The sequence below is a fragment of the Podarcis raffonei genome, chromosome 9, assembly GCF_027172205.1.
Source record: "Podarcis raffonei isolate rPodRaf1 chromosome 9, rPodRaf1.pri, whole genome shotgun sequence".
Taxonomy (NCBI): domain Eukaryota; kingdom Metazoa; phylum Chordata; class Lepidosauria; order Squamata; family Lacertidae; genus Podarcis; species Podarcis raffonei.
Genome location: NC_070610.1, coordinates 71,576,641 through 71,602,219, shown reverse-complemented (window position 1 = coordinate 71,602,219; position 25,579 = coordinate 71,576,641). Strand labels below are relative to the sequence as shown.

The window sequence follows — 25,579 nt, the reverse complement described above, 5'->3', positions numbered from 1 at the left end:
TCCCATAGAAGAGAAGAAGAAGAGTTTGGATTTGATATCCCGCTTTATCACTACCCAAAGGAGTCTCAAAGCGGCTAAAAATCTCCTTTCCCTTCCTCTCCCACAACAAACACTTTGTGAAGTGAGTGGGGCTGAGAGACTTCAAACAAGTGTGACTAGCCCAAGGCTACCCAGCAGCTGCATGTGGAGGAGCGGAGACGCGAACCTGCTTCACCAGACTACGAGTCTACCGCTCTTAACCACTACACCACACTGGCTCCGGCACATAGACCACATTGGCTCTGGCACATAGGCCACTGTGTGAACAGGAAGCTGGCCTAGATGTGTCTTTCTCCCGATCCACCAGGGCTCTTTTCATGATTAGACCCCCCGTGAATAAGGGAGAGCCACATAACGCCTCCTTCAGGCCAAAAGGCTATGAGATAAGGCAGAACCTTTGTTCAACACAGCTGCAGGCTCTCTCCCCCTCCCCCTCCCCAACCAACAGCTGAGTCATTAACCCACCCACAAAGCCAACTGGAAGAGAAATTCTATTGGGCAGCACTGCTGCTAATCACTAGCTGGCCTGCCTCTAAATGGTATACATATAACACCTGGGATCCAAGCAGCTCTGCAGGGTTCTTGTGTTACTGTTTGTTGTTGCTGATTGTGCTTGCTGTAACTCGAAGATGGTGTCTCAGGTGTGCCAGAACTACCATACTGACTGCCAAGCTGCTATAAACCGAATGATTAACCTGGAGCTCTCTGCTAGCTATGCCTACCTGTCCATGGTAAGTTCTTCTTTGCTATCTTTGCTTGTTGGGGAGAATAAACTTCACTGGCTTTCCCCCTCCCCCTATGTAATTTCACCCTTGGTCTGATCCTACACATACTCTTCACAGCTAACATGCACTGAGTTCAGTAACATCTATTTCTGATAAGGCTTGGCAGATAGGTTCCTTAGCCTTGCAAGGTTCCTCAAATGTCCTCCACTATTAATGCCTATGGGATCTTGCCTGAGTTGAGAGAACATAGTCCTGTTGAAGAAATCAGGCAACCATATATCACCTTGAGCTCCCTGGAGGGCCATCCAAATGTTGCCATCTAGCAGGGTGGATTTGATTTAAATCGCTAGTCAATAAGACTTGATTTAAATCATATTTTTTTTTTTTTACAAAAAGACTCATCCTTGCTGGTATAATCTTAATCTTTACAACCAGATGAAGGTTTCATTTTTGGAATAAATTTTCAGAGTAGTTTTTTACAGTTATATCAAAAATTACTGATTTGGTTATACAATAGATAATTATGAAATTATTGTGAGGTTTAATAAGTTAACTGTTTGTATTTGGACAACTTTTCTGCTGTACTTTATTAGGAGAAAAATAATAATTTCCTTAGCAATTTAAACAATTAACTAAAACAGAAACATTATAGCATATGTACCCATGTTTGTTAACTATTGCGATTAAACAATTAAAAAAAAAACTTAGACTGTGTTTTAGCACACATGAAAAATTTAAAACAAATCCTTATTTCCTGATGAATAGCCTTTGGGCTATAATGTAACTTAAATAGAAAACTGTCTTTAGAAAGATTTTTCTTGCCAAAGAATTTTATTTTTTAAATCCAATTTAAATTTTAAAAATCCAATTTAAATTTTTTAAAATCGATTTTTTTGTTTTTAAAAAATATGTTAATTTTTATCCACCCTGAAATCTAGTAACTTTGTCTCCTTCCAGTCCTACCACTTTGACCGTGATGATGTTGCCTTGCATCACATGGCCAAGTTCCTGAAAGAGCAATCCCAGGAAGAGAGGAAGCATGCGGAGAAGTTCCTGCAGTACCAGAACAAACGAGGAGGACGCATCCTGCTGAAGGACATCAAGGTGAGGTGAACAGCAGTAGGTCTTTGGGCTGTGCTGAACATAAGAGTATCTTGGGCCCTGATGCAATATCCCCACTCACCTCACAGAGTGTTTGTTGTGGGGGAGGAAGGGAAAGGAGAATGTTAGCCGCTTTGAGACTCCTTCGGGTAGTGATAAAGTCAAATCCAAACTCTTCTTCCCTTACCTCTCATCCTTGCATCCAACTCTTGCACAGAAGCCAGAGAAGGATGAGTGGGGAAGCACAGTGGATGCCCTGCACTCTGCCCTGGAGCTGGAGAAGGTGGTGAACCAGGCCTTGCTGGATCTGCACAAGCTCGCAACAGAGAAGGGAGACCCTCATGTGAGTTTTCAATAATGCCACATTGTCCAGAAGCCTTCCTTATATTTAGGAGGCTTGGGGGGGCTGAATGCACCATAGTTAGCTGTGATAGAGGAGAAAGCTATAAAAAAAATACCCATTCTTTCTGCAAGGTTTTCTTCCTTCCATAAAACCAATGCCTCTTATTTCTTTCTTGCCTCCATGGCATTTAAAAACAGGAAGACTCAACTAAAGATGGACAAATCTGTCAGCTGCTTTTCTTGGCAAGCAAGCCTGTTTGGGGTATAACAGTCGTTGCTACTATCAATAAAATTATTATTTAAATCTAGAAAGCCTTTCCATGATTTGGTACCATGAGTGTCTGTTGGTTTAGCTTGTCATCTAGAGAAGGTTAATGCCATATGCCTTATTCCCCCATGCGTCCTTGTTTGAGGGCAGGTTCACAAAAGTTTGTCTTAAACCAGGGGTAGGGAATCTGGGGTAATCCAGATGTTGTTGGATTACAGCTATCATAATCTGACTGCTGTCTAGGCTAGCTGGTGGCATCTGAAATCTCTGAAGTCCAACAACATCTGGAGGGCCAGAGGTTTCCCATTATTACCTATACTATTCTATAACCTGGCAGTGAATACTTGTGTAGTTGACCAAAGCTTGTCTCTGATCTTTTCAGCTGTGTGACTTCCTGGAGACGGAATACCTGGAAGAGCAGGTGAAGGCCATCAAGCTGCTTGGAGACCACCTCACGAACCTGAGGCGCCTGGGGGTGCCCCAGAATGGCACGGGAGATTACCTCTTTGACAAGCTCACTTTGGGAGAGAGCAGCTGTGCAGCATCTTAAAATGTTATAGCATATGATGGTGTTAAAAATAAATTATTGTCCTAAATGCAAAGTGGTGTGTATGTGTGGTGCCCTCATATTGTTGAAGCAGTTGCTGGATTGTCTCCTACTCTCAGAGCAAACCGATCTCTTTCAGATCTGTTTAGAACAGGAGTTCCCAAACTGTGGTCTGCAAGCTTCATTCAAGTGGTCCATGGCATATTTATATCAAAACAATTAAAAATCACAGCCACTAGCACAGTGCCTTACAACTGCTAAAAGAGGCAGAGTGGTCTGTTCAACAAATTTCAAGTGGTTGGAGGGTGGGTAAGAATGTTTAAGAACTACTAATCTACACTAGCCTGATGTCCCCTAGTCTAAAATGTCTGGAGGGCATTTATATCAGACTGGTTAAGTCTGATATACAGTGCGTGAACACATCATGGGTACCCTCTGAAACTATCTAACCAATTCATGAAAGGAGGGAATAGAGGTTTTTATAAAATCTTCTGATCCATGTTGGTTGTCCCCTCCATGTTTGGTAACAGTACACATCTTGACTAGAGATGTAAAACTACTCTTGTGGACAGTAATGTAGAACGAAAGTGGGGTGAACCTCTGGCCAAGGGGGCTGATTGTGGCTCTCTTAAGTCCATATCTCTGGCCCTTGAGACTCGCCAGCTCCCTCAAGTGCTTCTGCCTGGCTGTAATGTGTCCTTAAAGTGAGGTTATGCCTCTTGTCTGGATGGAGAGAAACCTTTGGCCTTTGTTGTCTGCCCTACCTGTAAAGCAGTGATGGCCAAACTTGGCCCTCCAGCTGTTTTGGGACTACAACTCCCATCAAACCTAGCTAACAGGACCAGTGGTCAGAGATGATGGGAATTGTAGTCCCAAAACAGCTGGAGGGCCAAATTTGGCCATCACTGCTGTAAAGGAAGCAGTGTGTGTTGATCCACCTACTTCTGCCTCTTTCTCCACCCACTGCCAGCATGTTGCCCATGAGAGAATATGGCCCTCCGGCTGAAAAATGTTCCCTGCTCCTGACACAGGATATGAGTGATGTAAGGTTCAATATTCTGCACATGCATTGGAGAAAGGCACAGAAGCCTCATCCAGTTGCCACCATGCTGGCATCTCCTGTGCTTTGCTGAGGAGTTAAGTCACCCTGGTCTGATGAACTCTTGTCTTCCTCCCTCTAAAGCTGACTTGTCTCACAAGCTGAAAAAGGTCTGCCATTTCCCTCGCTGCCTCCCTCAGGATCCCCAGCCCACATAATGAGAAGACCCTTTCACAGACAAGTGGTGGACAGGAGGTATGGATTCACTAGGTATGAATTGTAGTGTTGAAGTGATGATAGAATCTGTCCTGGTCTGGTAGAGTCTTTCCTTCCTGTCAGGTACAGGAGGCAGATGAGTTTTTGATAAGTGATACAATGGCCTGTTGAATTTCCATCACACTTGACACAAAGGGAAGGAGAGACACTTCTTGTGCATTGAGCTGGAAATACTTCAAGCTTATACAATCATAGAATTGTAGAGTTGGAAGAGTGATCTAATCCAATCCCTTGCAATTCAGGAATATCAACTAAGGCATCCTTGACATATGACCATCCAACCTCTGCTTAAAAACCTTCAAGGAAGGAGAGTCCACCACCTCCCTAGGGATTTTGTTCCATGGTCAAACAGCTCTTCTTGTCAGAAAGTTCTTCCTGATGTTTAGTTAAAAACTCATTTCTTATAACTTGAAGCCATTCGTTCAGGTCCTACACATGTGACTTTAGCCCTTTAGAAATTTGAAGATGGCTATCAAATCTTCACTCGGGTTCCTCTTTTCCAAGCTAAACATACCCAACTCCCTCAGCTGTTCCTCATTAGGCTTGGTTTCCAGATCCTATTTATACCTAGCTGTTTTAGCAAACACAAATGTACACCTTCCTTTTATCTTTTCGCGGGATATGTGTGATGCTTTTCATTTTCACCAATGTGAAAGCAGCTGCCCTGATTATACTCCACCCTCTTTCTTTCCACTTATCAATTGCTTCCAGCAAAACACCTCAAAGTCATTTAAAGATAAAAGCTTCAACGGTGCAATTTCATGTATAAAAGGAATCGAAATGATTTCATATACGAAAACCATTTCAAATCCACAGATAGAGAGCATGATTTTACAAAAAGAGAGAGAAAACGCTCAGCTGAAAAAGGCTTGTTGCCCCAGGGGAAGTAGGTTGCTTGTTAAGAATGCATGTTCCATCAAATACCGTCATCCCCCCAAAGAGACTAAACTGATGGGCCTGTGTCAAGAGCTGTAAGTTGACCCACAATAAACTTTTTGAATTTCGCACAGCCTGTTCAATTCTTCCGGTTGACAGACTGCTTGTGAACATTCTATTCTATTTTTTTTAAAAGAATATTTATTAAGTTTTCCAATTTTTTAAACAAACGAACAAACAAAACAAACAAAAACATTAAACAAAAGCATAAATTTCATAAACCGTACTTTTAAATAACACATTTCTCAGACCTCCTCGTACTTCTCCTTCTTGTATCCCAATTAAGATTATTTGTTCAGCAAATCCTTCATTTAAAGCATTACAGCTTGTAACATTACCTTATTTTTCAAACCCTTTTTTTCCCCCATCTAGGTTCTTATATATCATTGCAACTAGAAACCTCTCAATTTCAATCCAACACCATCTAACTTTCTGAAATTTTGCAGTATTTCTGTAAATAGTCCTTAAATTTTTTCCAATCTTCTTCAGCCGACTCTTCTCCCTGGTCACGGATTCTGCTCGTCAATTCTGCCAGTCCCATACAGTCGATCATTTTCATCTGCCATTCTTCCAGGGTGGGTAGATCTTGCGTCTTCCAATACTTTGCAATAAGTATCCTTGCTGCTGTTGTGGCATACATAAAAAAGGTTCTGTCCTTCTTTGCCACCACTTGGCTGACCATACCCAAGAGAAAGGCCTCTGGTTTCTTCAAGAAGGTATATTTTAATACCTTTTTCAATTCATTATATATCATTTCCCAGAAAGCCTTAATCTTTGGGCACGTCCACCAAAGGTGAAAGAATGTACCTTCAGTCTCTTTACATTTCCAACATTTATTATCGGGCTGAACATTCTAAGGCACTCACATTCTCTCAGCCAACGAGACTCACAAGCTGTACTCCTCAAAAACAAGTGTCCAAAACATTATACCCAACTGATTCGCTCAAAGCATTTTTTTAAAAAAAGTTTGAATGCAGCTTATCACTCTTTTTGCCATGCCATGCTTGTGAACTTCAAAGCATCGCCTGGCTGAACACTTGCTAAGAACATAAGAGCCTTGGTGATTGAAAGAGGACTCTGAGCAGGAAGATCTGCCTGACCATGGAATATAAGAGCCTTACAAGATCAGACTAAAGGCTTATTGAGTCCAGCACCCAGTTCTCAAACTGGCTAGCTACATTCCCGGCAACTGGTCTTCAACTGCCCCCAACAGTGTAAGCACAACAAAGCCATCACCGCTACTACGAATTGATAACCTTATTCTCCACAAATTTGACCTTTTAAATACATCCAAGTTGGTGTAGAAAAAGCATGGGGTCTTAATAAAGGGATTTGGTATTGACAAAGAGAGAACATGCAAGGTCATCCCCAAAAGCAGCAGGAGGAGTAAATCTGTCTACTGCATTGTTGTGGACCCTGATTTCTTTTTTTAAGTTTAATCATCCGAGAAAGGTCTCTGCTCGTTGCAAAATGCTGTTTCTATGGTGATACTTTGTCAGGAATTACAGAAGTGGCCTGTGGTGCAGCTCAAAAGTTGAGATTACCTTTTAAAAATGAAATTTTAGAAAATCTGATCAGATTTCAGGGCTTTCCTTGAGAGAGCAGGAGTGCAAACCACAGAGAGAAGGGTATAATATGAAAATGTATTATACCAATGAAAATTGATGGCAAAATGCAGGTTTGGGGGCAAAATTGCATACAAATATGGGTATATTAGGAGAAATGTACACACACACTGGTGTGCAAATGCGATGGATTTAATTTAAGATTGGGGAAATGAGTATCATAAGGAAACCCTTCTGCATCAGGGCATCTGCTCTCTGGAGCAGGTAGAAGATGTCTTCTCCGGGCTCTGGGGGGACAAGTCTCCTCATGAACTGGAGGCACAGTGAGGCTTTGTTGAGTCTGGTCAGGTTTCTCCCCCCACTTCTGGGTTTTTGGAGCCCAGCTCAACCTGGGAACTTCATAGAATCATAGAATCATAGAGTTGGAAGAGACCACAAGGGCCATCGAGTCCAACCCCCTGCCAAGCAGGAAACACCATCAGAGCACTCCTGACATATGGTTGTCAAGCCTCTGCTTAAAGACCTCCAAAGAAGGAGACTCCACCACACTCCTTGGCAACTTCCTGTGCTGCCCACCTCAGAGGTACCGAAACTGCACTCTGGCACGCTCTGGCTGATTTATTTGTTTTAGCCTTGACAAAACCTAATTGCTGCAAATGTCTGACTCCCATTTCATGAGGGCAGAAGGGTGGGTGCTACCTTCTTCCTTTTCTCAGCAAAGTGCAAAAGAACAGTTTGTTGATTCATATTCTGTATCACTTCCCTACTTAGTTTTCAAAAAACCACTTATTTTTGTTCATTTCATGGATTGGATTGAGCATTTAAGATTATTATTATTTGTTGTTGTTTAGTTGTTTAGTCGTGTCCGACTCTTCATGGCCCCATGGATCAGAGTACACCAGGCACTGCTGTCTTCCACTGCCTCCCACAGTTTGGTCAAACTCATGCTGGTAGCTTCGAGAACACTATCCAACCATCTCATCCTCTGTCGTCCCCTTCTCCTTGTGTCCTCCATCTTTCCCAACATCAGGGTCTTTTCCAGGGACTCTTCTCTTCTCATGAGTTGGCCTAAGTACTGGAGCCTCAACTTCAGGATCTGTCCTTCCAGTGAGCACTCAGGGCTGATTTCCTTCAGAATGGATCGGTTTGATCTTCTTGCAGTCCATGGGACTCTCAAGAGTCTCCTCCAGCACCATAATTCAAAAGCATCAATTCTTCAGCGATCAGCCTTCTTTATGGTCCAGCTTTCACTTAAGATATAAGTGAAGCTTTCATTTAAGATTATAGGGTGTAATGAATATGAGCTGGGACAGAAGTCATGGCAGCAAATGCATTGGGGCGGGGAGGATGTGAGAGCATTTTGAGCTAGACTCACTGCACCAAGGTCCCTGCAAGTGTAAATAAATGAGCACAAGCTGGTTCTCATGCCAACCGCAAGGTTGACTCTTTCAGTGCTGTAAACAGAGGATAATTTATTCACAGCAGGCAAAATGTGGATTGACCTGTCATCTTACTATGGTGTGGGTGTGGGTGTGCTGATGGATTGTGGATCCTTTGTCAACTGGAAGCTGATAAGAAGCCCACAACAGGTGACACAAAATCCTTTTTCCTTGCTGAATTAGCTCATATCTTGCATACTGGCACAGATAATGGAACTTAAGGCTGGCAGGGCAGAGGTGAGAAACTGATTCACCAACTGCTAGCCTGGCCCAAGATGAACCTTATGCAAAAGATGAACCTGGACTTTGTCCACTAAGGTATTTTTTTGGGATCCACCACTTTCATTTTCCTTAAACTGCACTGTGCTGCTTTTCAGTAGGATTGATTTACTGTTTTTACTTGTAAGCTCACATTGTGAACTGCCCTGGGATCTTAGAGTGAAGGGCAGGTAAGAAATTTTGAGGAAGAAATAAACTGGGAGCCTGCCCACAAGAATTATTCAGCTCTGGGGGTGGGGGAGGATGTATTTATGAGACATCCATTTTTGATCCAAGCCAATATTGTGTGTGCACCAGCCCATATATCACACATTTTAAAAAATCAGGTTTTAAAAACGTATTTATTATCAGCTGCCTTTTTTGAAATGAGACACCTTTGTGCCAAAGTTATTTGATGATGGAAGTGTTTTTAACAGGTTGTGCACGGGTGGCGCTGTGGGTTAAACCACAGAGCCTAGGACTTGCCAATCAGAAGGTCGACGGTTTGAATCCCTGCGATGGGGTGAGCTCCCGTTGCTCGGTCCCTGCTCCTGCCAACCTAGCAGTTCGAAAGCACGTCAAAGTGCAAGTAGATAAATAAGTATCGCTCCGGCGGGAACATAAACGACATTTCCGTGCGGTGCTCTGGTTCGCCAGAAGTGGCTTAGTCATGCTGGCCACATGACCTGGAAGTTGTATGCCGGCTCCCTCGGCCTATAGAGTGAGATGAGCGCCGCAACACCAGAGTCGTCCCTTTACCTTTACTGATTGACTGGATTCTGTGCTGCTGGAGTCCACGTGCTGACCTTTGGAATTTTTTGTTGAATAGCTAAATGACCATGAGCTTATTCCATGAACATGTAAAGCTGCTATGTGAAAAAGGATGGATGAATCTATCAATTTACTGGAAGCAATTTATCCCAATATAATGTATTTTATGTGTTATTTTCACTTATATATTCCTTTCTATGCATGCTTCCCCCCTTATATATGCCCCTTTGAACCCATTAATTGCTTGGAGAACCGCATCACAAAATTTGGAGAAGTATGTGTTTTGAAAGGCAGTTGCATTTTTGGTCTATTTACTGTTTCAAGAGGTGCAGATTAGGTAGGTTAGTATTAAAATGTGGATCTATTTCCCCCCTCCATCCCTATGGGAAAGAGGACATAGCTCAGTAATGGAACATCTGCTTTGCATGCAGAAGGTGTCAGGTTCAATCCTCAGCATCTACAGATAAGGCTAGGATTGTCCACTCTGTGAAAACTCCGGAAAGCTGTTGCTAGTCAGTGTAGGCATGGAGCCAAGTACATCACTTAGGTAAAATATGAAACGGCCCTTTGCTGCAACAGATTTATGTACCATAGATTTCTCCATTAATAGTTTTGGCATCTGTACTGTTGCGTTCTCTTTTTGTATATTTCAGTATTAAATCTCTTCCTTAAAGCCCATTTAATCCAGATGGCTTGCAATGTGTGTTTCTCCCCTCTGAAAGTTAAACAATTAATTCTTGCCAGGAGAGAGTGTGCATGATGGGTCAACTCCTGACACTTGCTGAATAAATCCTGTATTGCAGATGTCATTGCATTGTTTAGGTTTTACAATGGATGCTGAACTTTCTGTGCAAATCTCCTCTTTTCCTTTTCCTTCTGCAGAGGAGGGAAACATTTTCTTGGTGGCACTTTGACTTGCATAAAACCACAACAAAGGAATCGGGGACATGCAAAGGACTTTGAGTCATGTAAAGCAGGCAAAGGCAAAAGAAGAGTTGTTTGGATCCTGTGGCTGCTGCAAACAGGGCTGTGAGTCAGGGATAAAGCAGGGTGGGTAATTTTGATGTTCAATGAACTGCAGAGAGCTACAAGGCAAAGGCGGAGTGTGTGCAATTGTCTGCTTCAGAGTGGTGAGATTGCTGGACTCTTAAATTACCTGGTTCAGAACATGCATTTGTCCAGCGTCTATTCCTGTTAATCTGAAGCACTGAAAACAACACCTCAAAAACCGGCACTTTTATTATTTTGTAGACTAGACTGCCGTGTTTGGTGTACACAGTTCAGAATCAGGTTACTTGAGAGACACTCCCTGCATCTCGCATATAAACAACTTCATTCTTCAGGAGAGTTTCTTGAAGTCTGCAAAATAGCAGAAGCCCAGCTACCACAGTACAGTGGTACCTCGGGTTACAAACGCTTCAGGTTACAAACGCTTCAGGTTACAGACTCTGCTAACCCGGAAGTAGTACCTCGGGTTAAGAACTTTACCTCAGGATGAGAACAGAAATTGCATGGCGGCAGCGGGAGGCCCCATTAGCTAAAGTGGTACCTCAGGTTAAGAACAGTTTCAGGTTAAGAACGGACCTCCGGAACGAATTAAGTTCTTAACCAGACGTACCACTGTATACTTCAGAGCAGGGTTTTCAGTATGTCTGCCTCTGTTTTGTGAAACAGCTTCTCTCTTAAGACATGACAGGCACCCACAATTTCTAATTTTCTGAAACCACTGAAAATATTTTTGTCTTGGCAAGCCAGTGTGGTGTAGTGGTTAAGAGCGGTAGACTCGTAATCTGGGGGCGTCTCCGCTCCTCCACATGCAGCTGCTGGGTGACCTTGGGCCAGTCACACTTCTGTGAAGTCTCTCAGCCCCACTCACCTCACAGAGTGTTTGTTGTGGGGGAGGAAGGGAAAGGAGATTGTTAGCCGCTTTGAGACTCCTTCGGGTAGTGATAAAGTGGGATATCAAATCCAAACTCAAATCCAGATGGGTGGAAAGGACTTTGGTGTCTACCAGTGGCATAGTGTGGGTTGCCAGTGCCCGAGGCTGCACGGAGGCCCAGCAACGGAAGAATGCAGCTGCATTGAGGCAGCACTGTGTATTGAAATTTTGTGCCTTTAACAAGTTTGCACCCGGGGCAACTGCCCCTCTGTGCCCCCTCCCCGCACGCTGCACCCCTTGTGTTTATTCTGTATGGCTTTGTGTTTGCTGAGTGTTTATTCTCTAACTTCAATTGTTTCTTTGCACTGTTCTGAAAAAACAGTAATACTATCTCACTCCCTACCAAAAAAGTTCTCCAGCTCAGAAAGTTAATAGATTTTTTTTTTATTATTATTATTTTGTATTCAGGGCATGCAGGATCAGCCTCAGCAGGCAGAGTGTATGAGCAAAAGCTCTTTAATATTGAACCCTCCACACTCACTAAAACCCGTTGAGTGAGTGTTCTGCATTTGAGACAGTCACAAAGACTCAACCCCTTCTGGAGTGAGCAGCAAGATCCTTAGGCATCCCTGGTGACAGTGTAGGTTCGGTATTAAAATAAGTCATTTCCAGGCGTTCTTCCTCATGCAATGTTAATCTGTAAGAAAAGCAGGAAGGGATAAATTCACTAGCTCTGCTACCTGTCACTATTCCCCTTTCACAGTTCCCAGGTTTCTAAAACCTCCATGAAATCAAGAGACTCGTTGATTCAGAAGTCCATCTTCTAATGTATGACAAGCAGACGTGAGAGTTTGTGAGAATGATTGGGGGGGGGCAAAGGTGTGCATGCGCTGTCATGCCTGACACAACATCCTGACGTCGAGCACATGATGTCAGGAGGAGCCAGAATGAAATATACTTGGAGTTGAATGTTGATTTCATGCTCTTTATTTCAGCTCATGGTAAACAGTGAGTGAGTGCTTCCCCCAAAAACCTCTGGCTATATATACATTATTTACACAATGGGTCCTGTGATGGCTGATTCAACTCCCCTCCTGGAGCCTGATTGGACTGTTCCTGCAGGCCAATCATGCTGCTGATTCACTTCCTCCTGGAGCCGGATTGGGCGGCTCCTGCAGACCAGTCAGGTTGCTGCCTTCGAGGATCCTACCTGCCTATTCTAGGATCCAAGCTCAGTACATAATACAGAGGTGAACCAGACATGTTGGCCATGTAGCTTCAATGGTCAGCGGCTCCTCCTCTGCCTCCTCCTGGCACAACCCAGGCAGGAGGCTGCTTCTACTCTCCTCCTCTGTGGCAGGAGGAGGAGGAGGAGACAGCCACTGGAGCCACGCCGCACTCAGATCCGCGTTCAGCCTCCTTCACCCCTCAAAATTGGGGGGGGGGATGTCTTGTCGACATGCAGAGGGCTGGGAGGCCAGCTGGCTAGCCCCAGCTGGGCTGTCTCCTTCCAGCCGTCCGCTATGAAGACCCATCTTCCATCAGCCTCTGCTCTGACATAAATCAACGACCTGGGCTTCAAAGCCAGGGCACACTATCGGCAGATCAAACTGCACACACAGAATAGGTGTGAGGCTTGTGAAAGCATACTACAACTACAGATTTATTAATCATACATCAGGACAAAGAAACATGTTGTCTCTCTCTCCGTCTTCTCAGAGAGACCGGGAAAAGCAAAAGCAATACACACAACAGAAGTTCCCAGCAAGCTGTGCTGGAATGTAAACAGACATGTAACACGCAACAGTTCCACACATCTCCTCCTTAAGGTGGAATGGAAATTCTCAACATGTCTGGCCTCCTCCCCAAATATATGGGGGGAGGCAAAATAGCTCAGCCCCCAGGAGTTGGCACCCCTGGTGGCAAGTAGACTGGTGATGGAGACGAAATGGCAGAGCCGGTATGCTTGCCTCTGTGCATCCTTACATATGTACAACTTTGCACATCCTCATATTCAAGAATTTGGATATATGGGTTAAGGCTCTGTCAAGGCTTCAGGAAAGTTATTCCTCCCCGGGTTGCAGCAAGATCAGAGAAAACAAGGTACAGTCCTTTTTAATGAGTTTTTGTCAATCCTAATAGCGAGAGACAAAAGAACGCAACAAGCCTTAACAATGGCATTGCTGCAAACTGGGCTCCTCCTCCCTTCTTCCTAGCAACAAGACCTTCCCTTACAGTGGCCACTCGTGGACAAATGTCTCTGATTCCGTTGTTCCTGCATTCTTAATGAACTTTGAGTTCTGGGAGAAGGGGGATCAGAAATACATCTGGCTGCCCTGCCGCAGTTTCACCCACTCCACCTGCTTCTTCTAACACTGCCCAACTTTTCTGTTCATCTATCTCTGAGCTGTGACTCTCCTCAAAGCCCTGCTGTAAATCAAGGCTGCCTCCCTCTCTTCCTGCAGCCTCAGGAGAACCATTCCTCCTCCATCTCACCCACTTGAGTCACATCCCTGACAATATGTACAGTGCTTAAGTACGGGTTAAGTACTTAATTCGTTCCGGAGGTCTGTTCTTAACCTGAAAATGTTCTTAACCTGAAGCAGCACTTTAGCTAATGGGGTCTCCTGCTGCCGCCACGCCGCCGGAGCATGATTTCTGTTCTCATCCTGAAGCAAAGTTCTTAACCTGAAGCACTTTTTGGTAGGGGGTGAGATAGTATTACTGTTTTTTTCAGAACAGTGCAAAGAAACAATTGAAGTTAGAGAATAAACACTCAGCAAACACAAAGCCATACAGAATAAACACAAGGGGTGCAGCGTGCGGGGAGGGGGCACAGAGGGGCAGTTGCCCCGGGTGCAAACTTGTTAAAGGCACAAAATTTCAATACACAGTGCTGCCTCAATGCAGCTGCATTCTTCCGTTGCTGGGCCTCCGTGCAGCCCCGGGCACTGGCAACCCACACTATGCCACTGGTAGACACCAAAGTCCTTTCCACCCATCTGGATTTGAGTTTGGATTTGATATCCCACTTTATCACTACCCGAAGGAGTCTCAAAGTGGCTAACAATCTCCTTTCCCTTCCTCCCCCACAACAAACACTCTGTGAGGTGAGTGAGGCTGAGAGACTTCACAGAAGTGTGACTAGCCCAAGGTCACCCAGCAGCTGCATGTGGAGGAGCGGAGACGCGAACCCGGTTCCCCAGATTACGAGTCTACCGCTCTTAACCACTACACCACACTGGCTTGCCAAGACAAAAATATTTTCAGTGGTTTCAGAAAATTAGAAATTGTGGGTGCCTGTCATGTCTTAAGAGAGAAGCTGTTTCACAAAACAGAGGCAGACATACTGAAAACCCTGCTCTGAAGTATACAGTGGTACGTCTGGTTAAGAACTTAATTTGTTCCGGAGGTCCGTTCTTAACCTGAAACTGTTCTTAACCTGAGGTACCACTTTAGCTAATGGGGCCTCCTGCTGCCGCTACACCGCCGGAGCACGATTTCTGTTCTCATCCTGAAGCAAAGTTCTTAACCTGAAGCACTATTTCTGGGTTAGCGGAGTCTGTAACCTGAAGCGTATGTAACCCGAGGTACCACTGTATATGAAATATTACACATTCTAATGTAAACCTGTGTAAAAAAGAATGTTATATCAAACAGTATAATGAGAAGGATGGGAAGGATTGTGTCGATGAGTACTTTTACTATGTAAATAACTTTGTCTTCTTCCTTTTATTTCTTTGTTTCTTATCTTCTTTATTTTTTATTTCTTTATAAATTTTCTATTTTAAATAATTTTCTTTTTTCTACCTGTTAAGAGATAGTACATAATGTTTGTATAGACATGCAATTTTTTTAATCAATAAAGTATATTATAAAAAAGGGGGGGGGAGAAAAAAAGGAAAATTACACATTCAGCACTGCTGGGGTCAAGCCAAAAACCTATCTCATCCAGCAACCTGCTCTCAGAGTGACCAGTGAAAAGCCTGCAAGCAGCACCTGGGCACTCCAGCATTCTGCTCACCTACAATCCCACACACAGAGAAACGCAAGAAAACTTGGGAGCATTCCATTATCTAAGACGTATGTCGAAAAAGAAACATAAAAGAATTAAATGATACAGACTTCCAACAGATTTATAGTCCTCAAAAAACCGAGCTGAAGAAGGCGTTTACTCCGAAACAGGGCCCTGTCCTGGTCACCACTACTGAGTCGTACATCTGATTCACACTCCGGATATTCCTTTTCGGCCCTATTTGATTCTTTATTCTTTATTCTGATTCTATATAATATGGACTCCTTTTGACTGCCATTGAGACTTGTACAAAATAATTGTTGTGTACTGGTATTTTATGTACCTTTATACTACATCACTGCATATTTGAAACTACACTATTTCTGTACTTAAACGTTTTACCTTAAAACTATCGTACTTACACGTTGTGTTTAAATTTACTATTAGCTTCAAACTGTTATTCTTAGCAGAATATACACGTTTTTCTTTTCAACTCTCAAGTAGGAATTATTCCTTATATTGAAACTTGTGGCCTGAGCTCTTGGTATATCCTTTTTAGTGTATCACCTACAATCCCAAGTAATTCAGAGGCATTCTTCCTCCAACAGTGGTGGTAGATCATACCCATAATGGCTAATAGCCGCTGGAGGCCTTATTCTTCCTCAATTTATCTAATCCTCCTTTAAAGCAATCCAAGTTGGTGGCCACCACCAATTGTAAGAGCTGTTTGACAGTGGAACGGTCTCCCTTGCGAGGTGGTGAACTCTCCTTTGTGTGATGGCCTGGGACTCAAGCTCAGACTCTGAACCAGAGGAGACCGGATCCTTTGCCTCAGGCATCATCTGAACCAAATCTGGGGCCTGATCCTGAAGAGTCCCAGTCTGCACAGGTTCCCCTGCAACAAGCACCAGCTGGGCCGAGTCAGGGGCCTGAGCCTCCCCTGGCTCCAGATGCGGGGATTACCTCGTTGCCTTCAGCTGGGCCATCACTTACGGCTGCTCCACTACCAGTTGGGTCAGGGGAGGCTGAGGCGGCCCCTGGGTCTAGTAACCCACCGACGTCTCCTGAGCTGCAGAGACAAAGGTCTGAGAGAAGGAGAGACTCGGAGGAGGAGTGCTCACCTTCGGGTGAAACAGGGAGGTGAGTCGCCGGGGGATCAGGACCAGCCGCTACCCCGACAAAGATAAAAGGCTGTTGGACCCCAACCCAGGTTGGTTGCGGGAGCAACATTGCTGTACGCCAGATCCTGTACCGGATTTCCTTGTGTCCTGCCTTGGCCTTGTCAGACTGACTCCCAGTGGAACCTTTGGATTCTGGACTGGTCCTGGACCGCGTTTCATGGGTTTCCCCCAGGTCCAGCACACCTTAGAGGTTTTTAAGCAGAGGTTGGATGGCCATCTGTCATGGATGCTTTAGCTGAGATTCGTGCATTGCAGGGGGTTGGACTGGATGACCTTCAGGGTCCCTTCCAACTCTATGACTCTATGATTCTATGATCATTGTCTCCTGTGGGAGCAAATTAGCTCTGCACTGTTTGAAGTAATACTTTCTTCTGAATCTTTGTTGGATGTCTCTGAGTTCTAGTATTATGAGAGCGGAAAGAAAACTCCCCATCTATTTTCTTCACACCATGCATGATTTTATACACCTCCAGTGCTTTTGACTTCGGCAAGCTGAAGCAAGGGAAGGTGGTGTATTAATAGTAGCGAACGCGGAACTCGAATATAACTTTCACACTCAGACATGTGGCATAAATAGACAATAGGTTTTTTTCCCCACCTCTTCGGATAATTTTACTAATACAAAGAATGTTAAGCTGAATTTTCTGTAAAGTTTCTTAAGCTTTCAGACATTAGAAGAGCCTGTGGCAATTGGAAACCTAGTCCAGCATCTTGTTCTCAGTGTCTGAACAGTTGTCTGTAGGAAACTTGCAAACAGGAACCAAGCAATGACTGCTCCCCACATCAAATGGGGGGTGCCTTTTGCGTGGTCACGCGCAGCCCCCTGGATCCTAGTGCGACTCCTAGTAGTACGAGCTGGCTTCACCCTCCCCAGGATGGATACCTGGACGTCTCCGCCTACCTCAGCCAATCACCCAATCCCGCCTGGGAAGGCGTTGCCAGGGGATCGACCAGATAAGGGGAGGGACTGTCCTGCCTGTTGGGATGCTGCCGGGAAGACGAGGGCATCAGGCAGGCCCCCAGCTGGCTCCAGCCACTGGCCGGCAGCTGGTCTCCCTTGGAACAGCATCAAACAGTGACATCACCCTCAGATATGTTTAGAGACCCGTGCACGCTCTGTCAGCAGTGTGTGTAAATCATCTCACAGCAGAAGAGGCGGACAGAGAGATGTGCAAGCATAATGTACAGCATTTTATTCAGCATAGTTCAGGAACAAAGGAAAACATGTCTGCTTCCCTTCGTCTCCAGCAAAACAGCAGTAACAAATGGAAGTTCCCAGCCAGTGCTGGAAGTAAGCAGCCATGTGACACACAACAGCCTGTTCCCTTTTAAGGTGGAAAGGAACTATATCCTAACACTGCCCACACAACAGAAGGTGAATCTTACCTGCAAAGCGTCAGTCGGTTCCAGAGCTTCTCCCACCCTCCCCTCCCTCAGTTAAGCCTTCTTTTGCAGGTTAATCTCTTCTCCATAGGTACGCAGGCGCTGCTACGTCATGGTCGCTGTTGAAGGACCAGAAAGGAATTTTCCTGCATTGGCAGGTTTTGCCTTCCCTGTACCAAAACGTCACAACTTTGGCAGTTTCAGGCCTTGGGTGGAATCCTTTAGTCTATCTTCCCTAAATGGGGGGGGGTAAGCGGTGACCCATGCCCCCCCTTGTGGCGGTGATCCCAGGGTTCCCAGTTAAAGGGGTCTTGAGGGGGGGAGGCATTGGCCATACGCCGAGAGGTTGTCATTGCTCTCCCCTGTGACAGCGGCAAAACGGGGGGCAGACTCTCTGCTTGAACATATGTTCTCCAGAGCCAGCCCAATCCCCACACATTCTGAATAACACTGATGTCCCCCAGATCCCCGGTTGGGGACTGGGATGGATAAACGCCCAATGCCTGAGCCAAGGTCTCCCTACACCTGAAACTTAATAAAGTTGTGGCGAATTTTAATCCCATAGCACGTTGTCTTGAGTCATTAGTCCACTTGGGAGTCGCCTGGGGTTGGGGGGACTTCGCCTGTCCATGCAAAAGAGCACTCTCATCTCCTGTGGTTTCCAGCAATTGGTATTCAGAAGCTTTGCTGTTCCCACCATGGAGCAGAGACTGGCTATCATGGCTTGTAGAGCCCTCGCTTCCATGAATTTGTTTCATCCTCTTTTAAAAGCCATCCAAGTTTATGGCCATCACCACTTCCTACAAGAGCAAGTTCCAGAAGGATGTTGACAAGCTGGAACGTCGGCCGAGGAGGGCAACCAAGATGGTCAAGGGTCTGGAAACAAAGCCTTATGAGGAGCGCTTGAAGGAGCTGGGTTATGTTTAGCCTGGAAAAGAGAAGACTGGGAGGAGATATGATAGCTATCTTCAAATATTTCAAGGGTTCTCACAGGGAAGAGGGAACAAGCTTGTATTCTCCTGCTCTGGAGGGTAGGATTCGAACCAATGGCTTCAAGTTGCAAGAAAGGAGATTCTGACTAAACATATGGAAAAACTTTCTGACAGTAAGAGCTGTTCAACAGTGGAACAGTCTCCCTCGGGAGGTTGTGGACTCTCCTTCTTTGGGGGTTGTTAAGCAGAGTTTGGATGGCCATCTGTCATCGATGCTTTAGCTGAGATTCCTGCATCACAGGACCCTTGGGGTACCTTTCTGTTCTACAATTCTATGATTCTATGTGGCCAGCTTAAGCAGCTGGCAATATCCAGGCAATAAAGCAACCACCCAAATGCTTTTTCAGTATTCAAATTGGATCTAAGAGTTTTGCGGTTGCAAGACAGAGTGCCTTTAAATGTATGACCAAGCCACTGTGATCCACACGATGGCCACCTCCAGGCTTGATTATTGTAACTCATTCTACGTGGGGCTGCCCTTGAGACTGACCTAGAAACTCCAGCAGGCGCAGACTCCTTATGGGGACCTCGCCGTGGGATCACATTCATCCGGTGCTATACCAGCTGCACTGGCTCCCAGTGGAGTACAGGATCAGGTTTAAGGTGCTGGTTTTAACCTTTAAAGCCCTATATGGCCTAGGACCCTCATACCTACAGGACTGCCTCTCCTGGTATGTCCCACGGCGGACCTTACAGTCTTCAAATAAAAACATCTTGGAGATCTTGGGCCACATGGAGGTTAGGCTGGCCTCGAACAGGGCTTTTTCAGCCATAGTCCAGATCTGGTGGAAAGCTCTGTCACAAGAGACTAGGGCCCTACAGGACTTGATATCTTTCCGCAGGGCCTGCAAGACAGAGCTGTTCCACCAGGCCTTTGGCCAAGGCACAGTCTGACCCCCTCCTTTGGTAATCCTCATAGAACTCTAGCCCATTGGTTGCCATTAATTTGATTCTAGAATGTATTTGAATTAATTGACTGTGATTTTATGTAAATTGTGCTATTTTTACTGTTGTTAGCCACTCTGAGCCCGGCTTTGGCTGGGGAGGGCAGGATATGAATAAGATTTTTTTGTTATTTATTAAATACATTTAGCCCAGCATTTTCTCCACCAGATTCCCAGATTCCAAGAAATCTATCACCATAACGGATATAACCGTGGGTGATAATTACGATGAGAACAATTACAATGATGCCTTTACATCTCTTGTGGGAGTCATTGTAATTACAACGATGCAATTATGAGAGGCCTTGGACTCTCCTTCCTTGGAGGTTTTTAAGCAGAGGTTGGACGGCCATCTGTCATGGATGCTTTCACTGAGATGCCTGCATTGCTGGGGGTTAGATTAGACTACCCCTGGGGTACCTTCCAACTCTCTCTTCTATGATTCATAGCTTGACAAGAAGCTGTACAAAGAAGCCCTTTTCATTATCTGACCTAAATCTCCCATCAATCAGCTTCATTGGAGTCCATGAGTTCCAGTGTTATGAGAGAGGAGGGGAAAGTTTCTCCACTTTCTCCATGTCCATACATAATTTTATAAACTTCCACCATGACACCTCTTACCCCCTCCCCTTTCTCTAAACTAAAGAATCCCAAGCACGGCAACTTTTCCTCATAGGGGAAACCTCTCCTCATAGTCTCTCCAATGCCTTGATAATTTTGGTTCCACTTTTCTGAAGCTTTTCCAACTCTAAAGGTACCCCTAACCATTAGGTCCAGTTGCGGACAACTCTGGGGTTGCGCGCTCATCTCACTCTATAGGCCAAGGGAGCTGGTGTTTGTCCACAGACAGAAGAAGAGAAGAAGAAGAGTTTGGATTTGATATCCCGCCTTTCACTTCCTTTAAGGAGTCTCAAAGCGGCTAACATTCTCCTTTCCCTTCCTCCCCCACAACAAACACTCTGTGAGGTGAGTGGGGCTGAGAGACTTCAAAGAAGTGTGACTAGCCCAAGGTCACCCAGCAGCTGCAGGTGGAGGAGCAGAGACGCGAACCCGGTTCCCCAGATTACGAGACTACCGCTCTTAACCACTACACCACACTGGCTCTCAAGACAGCTTCCGGGTCATGTGGCCAGTATGACTAAGCTGCTTCTGGTGAACCAGAGCAGTGCACGGAAACACTGTTTTCCTTCCCGCCGGAGTGGTACCTATTTATCTACTTGCCCTTTGACGTGCTATCAAAGTGCTAGGTGGGCAGGAGCAGGGACCAAGCAACGGGAGCTCACCCCATCGCGGGGATTCGAACTGCCAACCTTCCAATCGGCAAGCCCACTTGCATCCCTTTTCCAACTCTACAATATCCTTTTTGTGATGAGGAGAATTATGCGCTCAAAGTCATGGAGCCTTGTGTCAAAACATTTGTGGAAACTGATATTCAAAGGTGGTGGTGGGGGGAGACGATTAAGCACACACAACTATCCCTGTTTGAGTCCTGGATCTGAGAAATCCATTCATTGTTAAGCTGTCACTCCACCCCCACCCCCAGATACATTTGATTTTTTTAAAAAAAGTCTACTCCAGTCTACACATCAGCTATAACTCTGTAGAGGAGGAAGTCTCTTCAAAGCTACTGTTTTGATTCAGATACACATATACACCAAGCTGAACATTCCAGTTCTGGGGAATGTCTGTGGCTCATTGCATCTGCTTTCCATGCAGAAGGTTGCATGTCCAATCCTTGGTATCTCCAATCAGCAATGGGAGATACAGTGGTACCTCGGGTTACAGACGCTTCAGGCTACAGATGCTTCAGGTTACAGACTCCGCTAACCCAGAAATAGTACCTCGGGTTAAGAACTTTGCTTCAGGATGAGAACAGAAATCGCATGGTGGCAGAGGGAGGCCCCATTAGCTAAAGTGGTGCTTCAGGTTAAGAACAGTTTCAGGCTAAGAACGGACCTCCGGAACGAATTAAGTTCTTAACCAGATGTACCACTGCACCTTTTCCTGAAACCCCTGAGAGCTGCAGCCAATCAGTGTGGACAATGCAAGACTGGATGGACCAGTATAAGGTAGCGATCCACATTCCTATGAATCAATTCAGTAATCAAGCAATCAACCGAATTTATAATCCATGCCATTGATCAGCTAACAGTGCAATTCTGCACAAAAGTAAGCCCCACTGGGTTCAATGGAACTGATAGCCAAGGTAAACACATGTAGGATTGCAGCCAAGTGTTATTTAATTGAGCGTCTGCCCTACATCAGGCAGCTACGAGCCTTTGAATTCTTTGGATCTTGGCCTTTGTTTGAAATTCAGCATTCTGTGTGCTGGCAGGGACACAGCCATTTCTCAGTTCTTTGTTTCTAAGTGCGATGACATCTGAGCCTTCCTGAAACTTTTCATCTGAAACATTCTGTCTACTATGAAGCTGGTTAAAAGCTCACCAATACAAAGAGCTTTTGAAAAGGTACTTCAAAATAATAGAAGTCTTGTGTTCCTTTTTTTATTATTGTTTGAACTGTGGGGATGCTGTTGAGCATTTTCTCATTTGCTGGCTGACTTTTTTGGTTTTATGGTCATCCCAACCATCACTGCAGCCAGCAGGTGGCAATGCTGAGGTTGAAGCAGTGGAAAGATTGTCCAGTGAGAAGTTTGGGCTGAGTCCAGATGTCCGGAACTTTTGCAGCATTTCCGACAGGCGACATGAAGCAAGGCCAGAGATGCAGAGCTTCAGTGCAGAGTTGGTGACCAGCTGTTCCAGGACTGAGGTGCAAGAACCTTTTGTGCTAGATTCTGAGGCGAAGGCACACCTTTGTGGAAGATAGAACTGGTTCACCACAGAAGGATTTGATCCACCAGTCGAGTGGAGATTCCTTGGGGGTGCATAACATATTTTCGTGGTATATTTTCATTTGTTCACATGGAACTAAAAATCTGTAACGTTGTGATGTCTAATGTGTTTTTCATTCCAGGTCAAGAAGCCCAGCTGTTGCAGCGTGACTGTTCTGTTTATGGCAACAAACAGAGTGAAACCATCCAGAAGAACAAAAGTGACACGATACGATACGATACGATACAATACGATACAATACAATACGATAATCATTATTGTCATTGTCCCATACAGAACAATAAAACTGAAAAATCTATATCAGACATTCAAAAACCAACAAGCCTGCTATCCCAACTGTCCCAGCCTGGTTAGCCCCTAAAAACGCTGATACCCCATAATTGAATACAATATACTCACATAGAGACTACCTTAGGTAAAGGTAAAGGGACCCCTGACCATTAGGTCCAGTCGTGACCGACACTGGAGTTGTGGCACTCATCTCGCTTTATTGGCCGAGGGAGCCGGCGTACAGCTCCCGGATCATGTGGCCAGCATGACTAAGCCACTTCTGGCAAACCAGAGCAGCACATGGAAATGCCGTTTACCGTCCCGCCGGAGCGGTACCTATTTATCTACTTGCAGTCTGAAGTGCTTTCGAACTGCTAGGTTGGCAGGAGCAGGGACCGAGCAATGGGAGCTCACCCCGTCGCGGGGATTCGAACCACCGACCTTCTGATCGGCAAGTCCTAGGCTCTGTGGTTTAGCCCACAGCGCCACCTGCATCCCAGAGACTACCTTACACTGCGTTTAAAACCAAAATCGCATTTGGATAGAAACTGTTTCTCAGGTGGCTAGTTCTAAATGGCTTGTTCTTGCTATGTTATAATGTAAACAAAGCGGATGGTGGAATGGTTCGAGAGACATGTAATGTTTTGTCTGTTAACCATGTTTTTCATGCAGGATGTAAGCATGAAGCTCCCAGATTGCTGGTATCTAACATGAAGATGGGCAGGTGTTCCAGCTGTGTTTGAGGGCAAAGCAACGGGGGAGACAGTATGGGTATCCTAGAAAGGCACCCTATTGGTGACGATGTTTCTGATGGTAAAGAAACAGAGGCCATGTCAGAAAAGGTTTCTGATGGGAACTGTGACAAGATAAACCCGGAAAAAGCCAGGATGCCAATGGATGGGTCTGACATGTGGGTTGAGACGTCACGAGGCAGGGAGCTTGCCTTTTCTCTAAGCTGAAATGCCTCAAACCCTCCAACTTTTCTTCATAGGGGAGTTGCTCCATCCTCTTGATTTGCCTATAGCCCCTCCCACCCCTAGCAAGTGGCCCCAGAAGGTTGCGCATCATGGAATGTGGTCTTCATGCCAAAAACATGCTGTTGTGCATGGCATGATACCAAATCTTTAAGGATCGGCTGGCAGTCATGGCAGCGTGAGCTTGCAAAGAGTAGTTTAGAGGTTCAAATTCCTTTCTGCAAGGTGGAAGCTCTTGCCCACATTGATGTGGCCAAAAAAAATATATGACTTTGTTTGGTACCTTTCAGCTCTCCACCACTGCTACATTCTGTACTGGTTTCCATGACAAAATGGCAGACCTGGTAAACAACATAATTGCCGTGCCAGAAGCAGAGCCAGCTTGCAAGGAGAAGGAACTGAGTCATTGTGGCAAATTATCTTTGAGGGCACTTGGGAGATCAATGCACTAACCAGCTTATTAGAAATTATTAGGGGATGTTTAAAAGGCATGTGCAATTAAAGGAAATCATGATGTTTTCTAATGTTAAGTTTGAATAGCCTTTTTTTTTGTCGTCACCGCATTATGCCATAAAATTGGTCTCCAAAACTAGATCTCCCCTGACGTGGCTCATTCTTTTTCTGATAGTTTACATGCTTGGGGTGGAACAATTTGCCCCAATCATCATTCCCATTTGCACATGGTAAACTGAGAGCGGTGCCATTTGGATGCTATTTTGGAGGTCAGCTGAAAGGCACTGACTTCAAGCTCTATGGGATCAGGAGCACTATGGAATTTACCATTGAGAACTCTGCAGCCAGACCATCCTTGAAGAGTCATGTAAAGACACCCCCCTGCTCAGTGCTTGGAACAACAATGATCTGCAATGTTCTTTGCAAGCCCTGCACAGAGCCCTGTCTGATGCTTTACAGCTGATCAGTAGCACCTCAAAGCAGTGCGCAGGGATCCTTGCAAGCACTGTGTAGTGTTTTGATGTCCCCATGGTCATTGGGAATTCAAAGTGTCCCATCACTGAGCATCTAATAATACCAGGTGATTGTCGCATGGGTTCCTGTGATGGCTTGTGAATGCTCTTCGCAAGAAATGCCTCTGCTCACTCAGAGATACATATATACAGTCTTTATTTTACATATGTACAAGCAGCAGGTTACAATCATACATCCGAATCCTCCGGCTCAGATTCTGGGAGTGCCTTATGCCCGCCCCTTCTCCAAGAGAAAAGGCGTGGAAGTTTCATGTGATGTCTCTGTCCCCTCCTCTTTAACACTCTCCTTTCTTTGGCAAATGGAAGAGGCATTGTTTCACTGTCTGTGCCAGAACTTCTTGTGCGGTGTTGAGGCTGTGGTCCAACATCTGTGAGCTGTCCCTCCTCCTGGCTTTCCCTTCTTCCCGCCACTTCCTGCCCCCCTTTCTCTGCCTGTCTCTGCTCCTCCCCTTCATTCTTCAGCAATACCATGACAGTTCCCCACCCACATGTCAAATTTACCCATGAGAGGTGACCCACCCTGGTTTGCTGTATGAAAATCCCTTCTTTCAGATAGCTTGTGTTGACTTGGCTCATACCTGCTGGTGTACTACAGCATTTGGAGAACAGCCTGAATTTCATATCAATTCACAAATGGGCTTCGAAGACCTAGGAGTTAACTCTCCGTTAATGCTCCATAAATATTTTGGCATATTTTCATTCGTTCACATGAAGCTTTCCACTTATTTTGGCACAAAGAGCAGCTGCACTAATTAAATCCCTTAAAATATCCCACATCCTCCACAAATGGCTGACAA

General features: G+C 45.1%; 1 protein-coding gene across 1 annotated transcript; it reads left to right on the top strand.

The window, feature by feature from the left end:
- The first annotated feature begins 472 nt into the window (after positions 1–472).
- LOC128421543 (ferritin heavy chain A-like) lies at positions 473–3,077 on the top strand. Its single transcript, XM_053404501.1, has 4 exons — positions 473–770; positions 1,722–1,868; positions 2,083–2,208; positions 2,858–3,077. The coding sequence occupies exons 1-4, from the start codon at positions 669–671 to the stop codon at positions 3,023–3,025; spliced, it is 543 nt and encodes a 180-aa protein (XP_053260476.1). The 5' UTR covers positions 473–668; the 3' UTR covers positions 3,026–3,077.
- The last annotated feature ends 22,502 nt before the right edge of the window (positions 3,078–25,579 follow it).

Bases quoted from the DNA above. Each gene is read 5' to 3' on its own strand.
- LOC128421543 (XM_053404501.1), top strand. From the start codon at position 669: ATGGTGTCTCAGGTGTGCCAGAACTACCATACTGACTGCCAAGCTGCT. The intron at 771-1,721 runs GTAAGTTCTTCT...GTCTCCTTCCAG, and splicing joins GCTATGCCTACCTGTCCATG to TCCTACCACTTTGACCGTGA. The intron at 1,869-2,082 runs GTGAGGTGAACA...ACTCTTGCACAG, and splicing joins TCCTGCTGAAGGACATCAAG to AAGCCAGAGAAGGATGAGTG.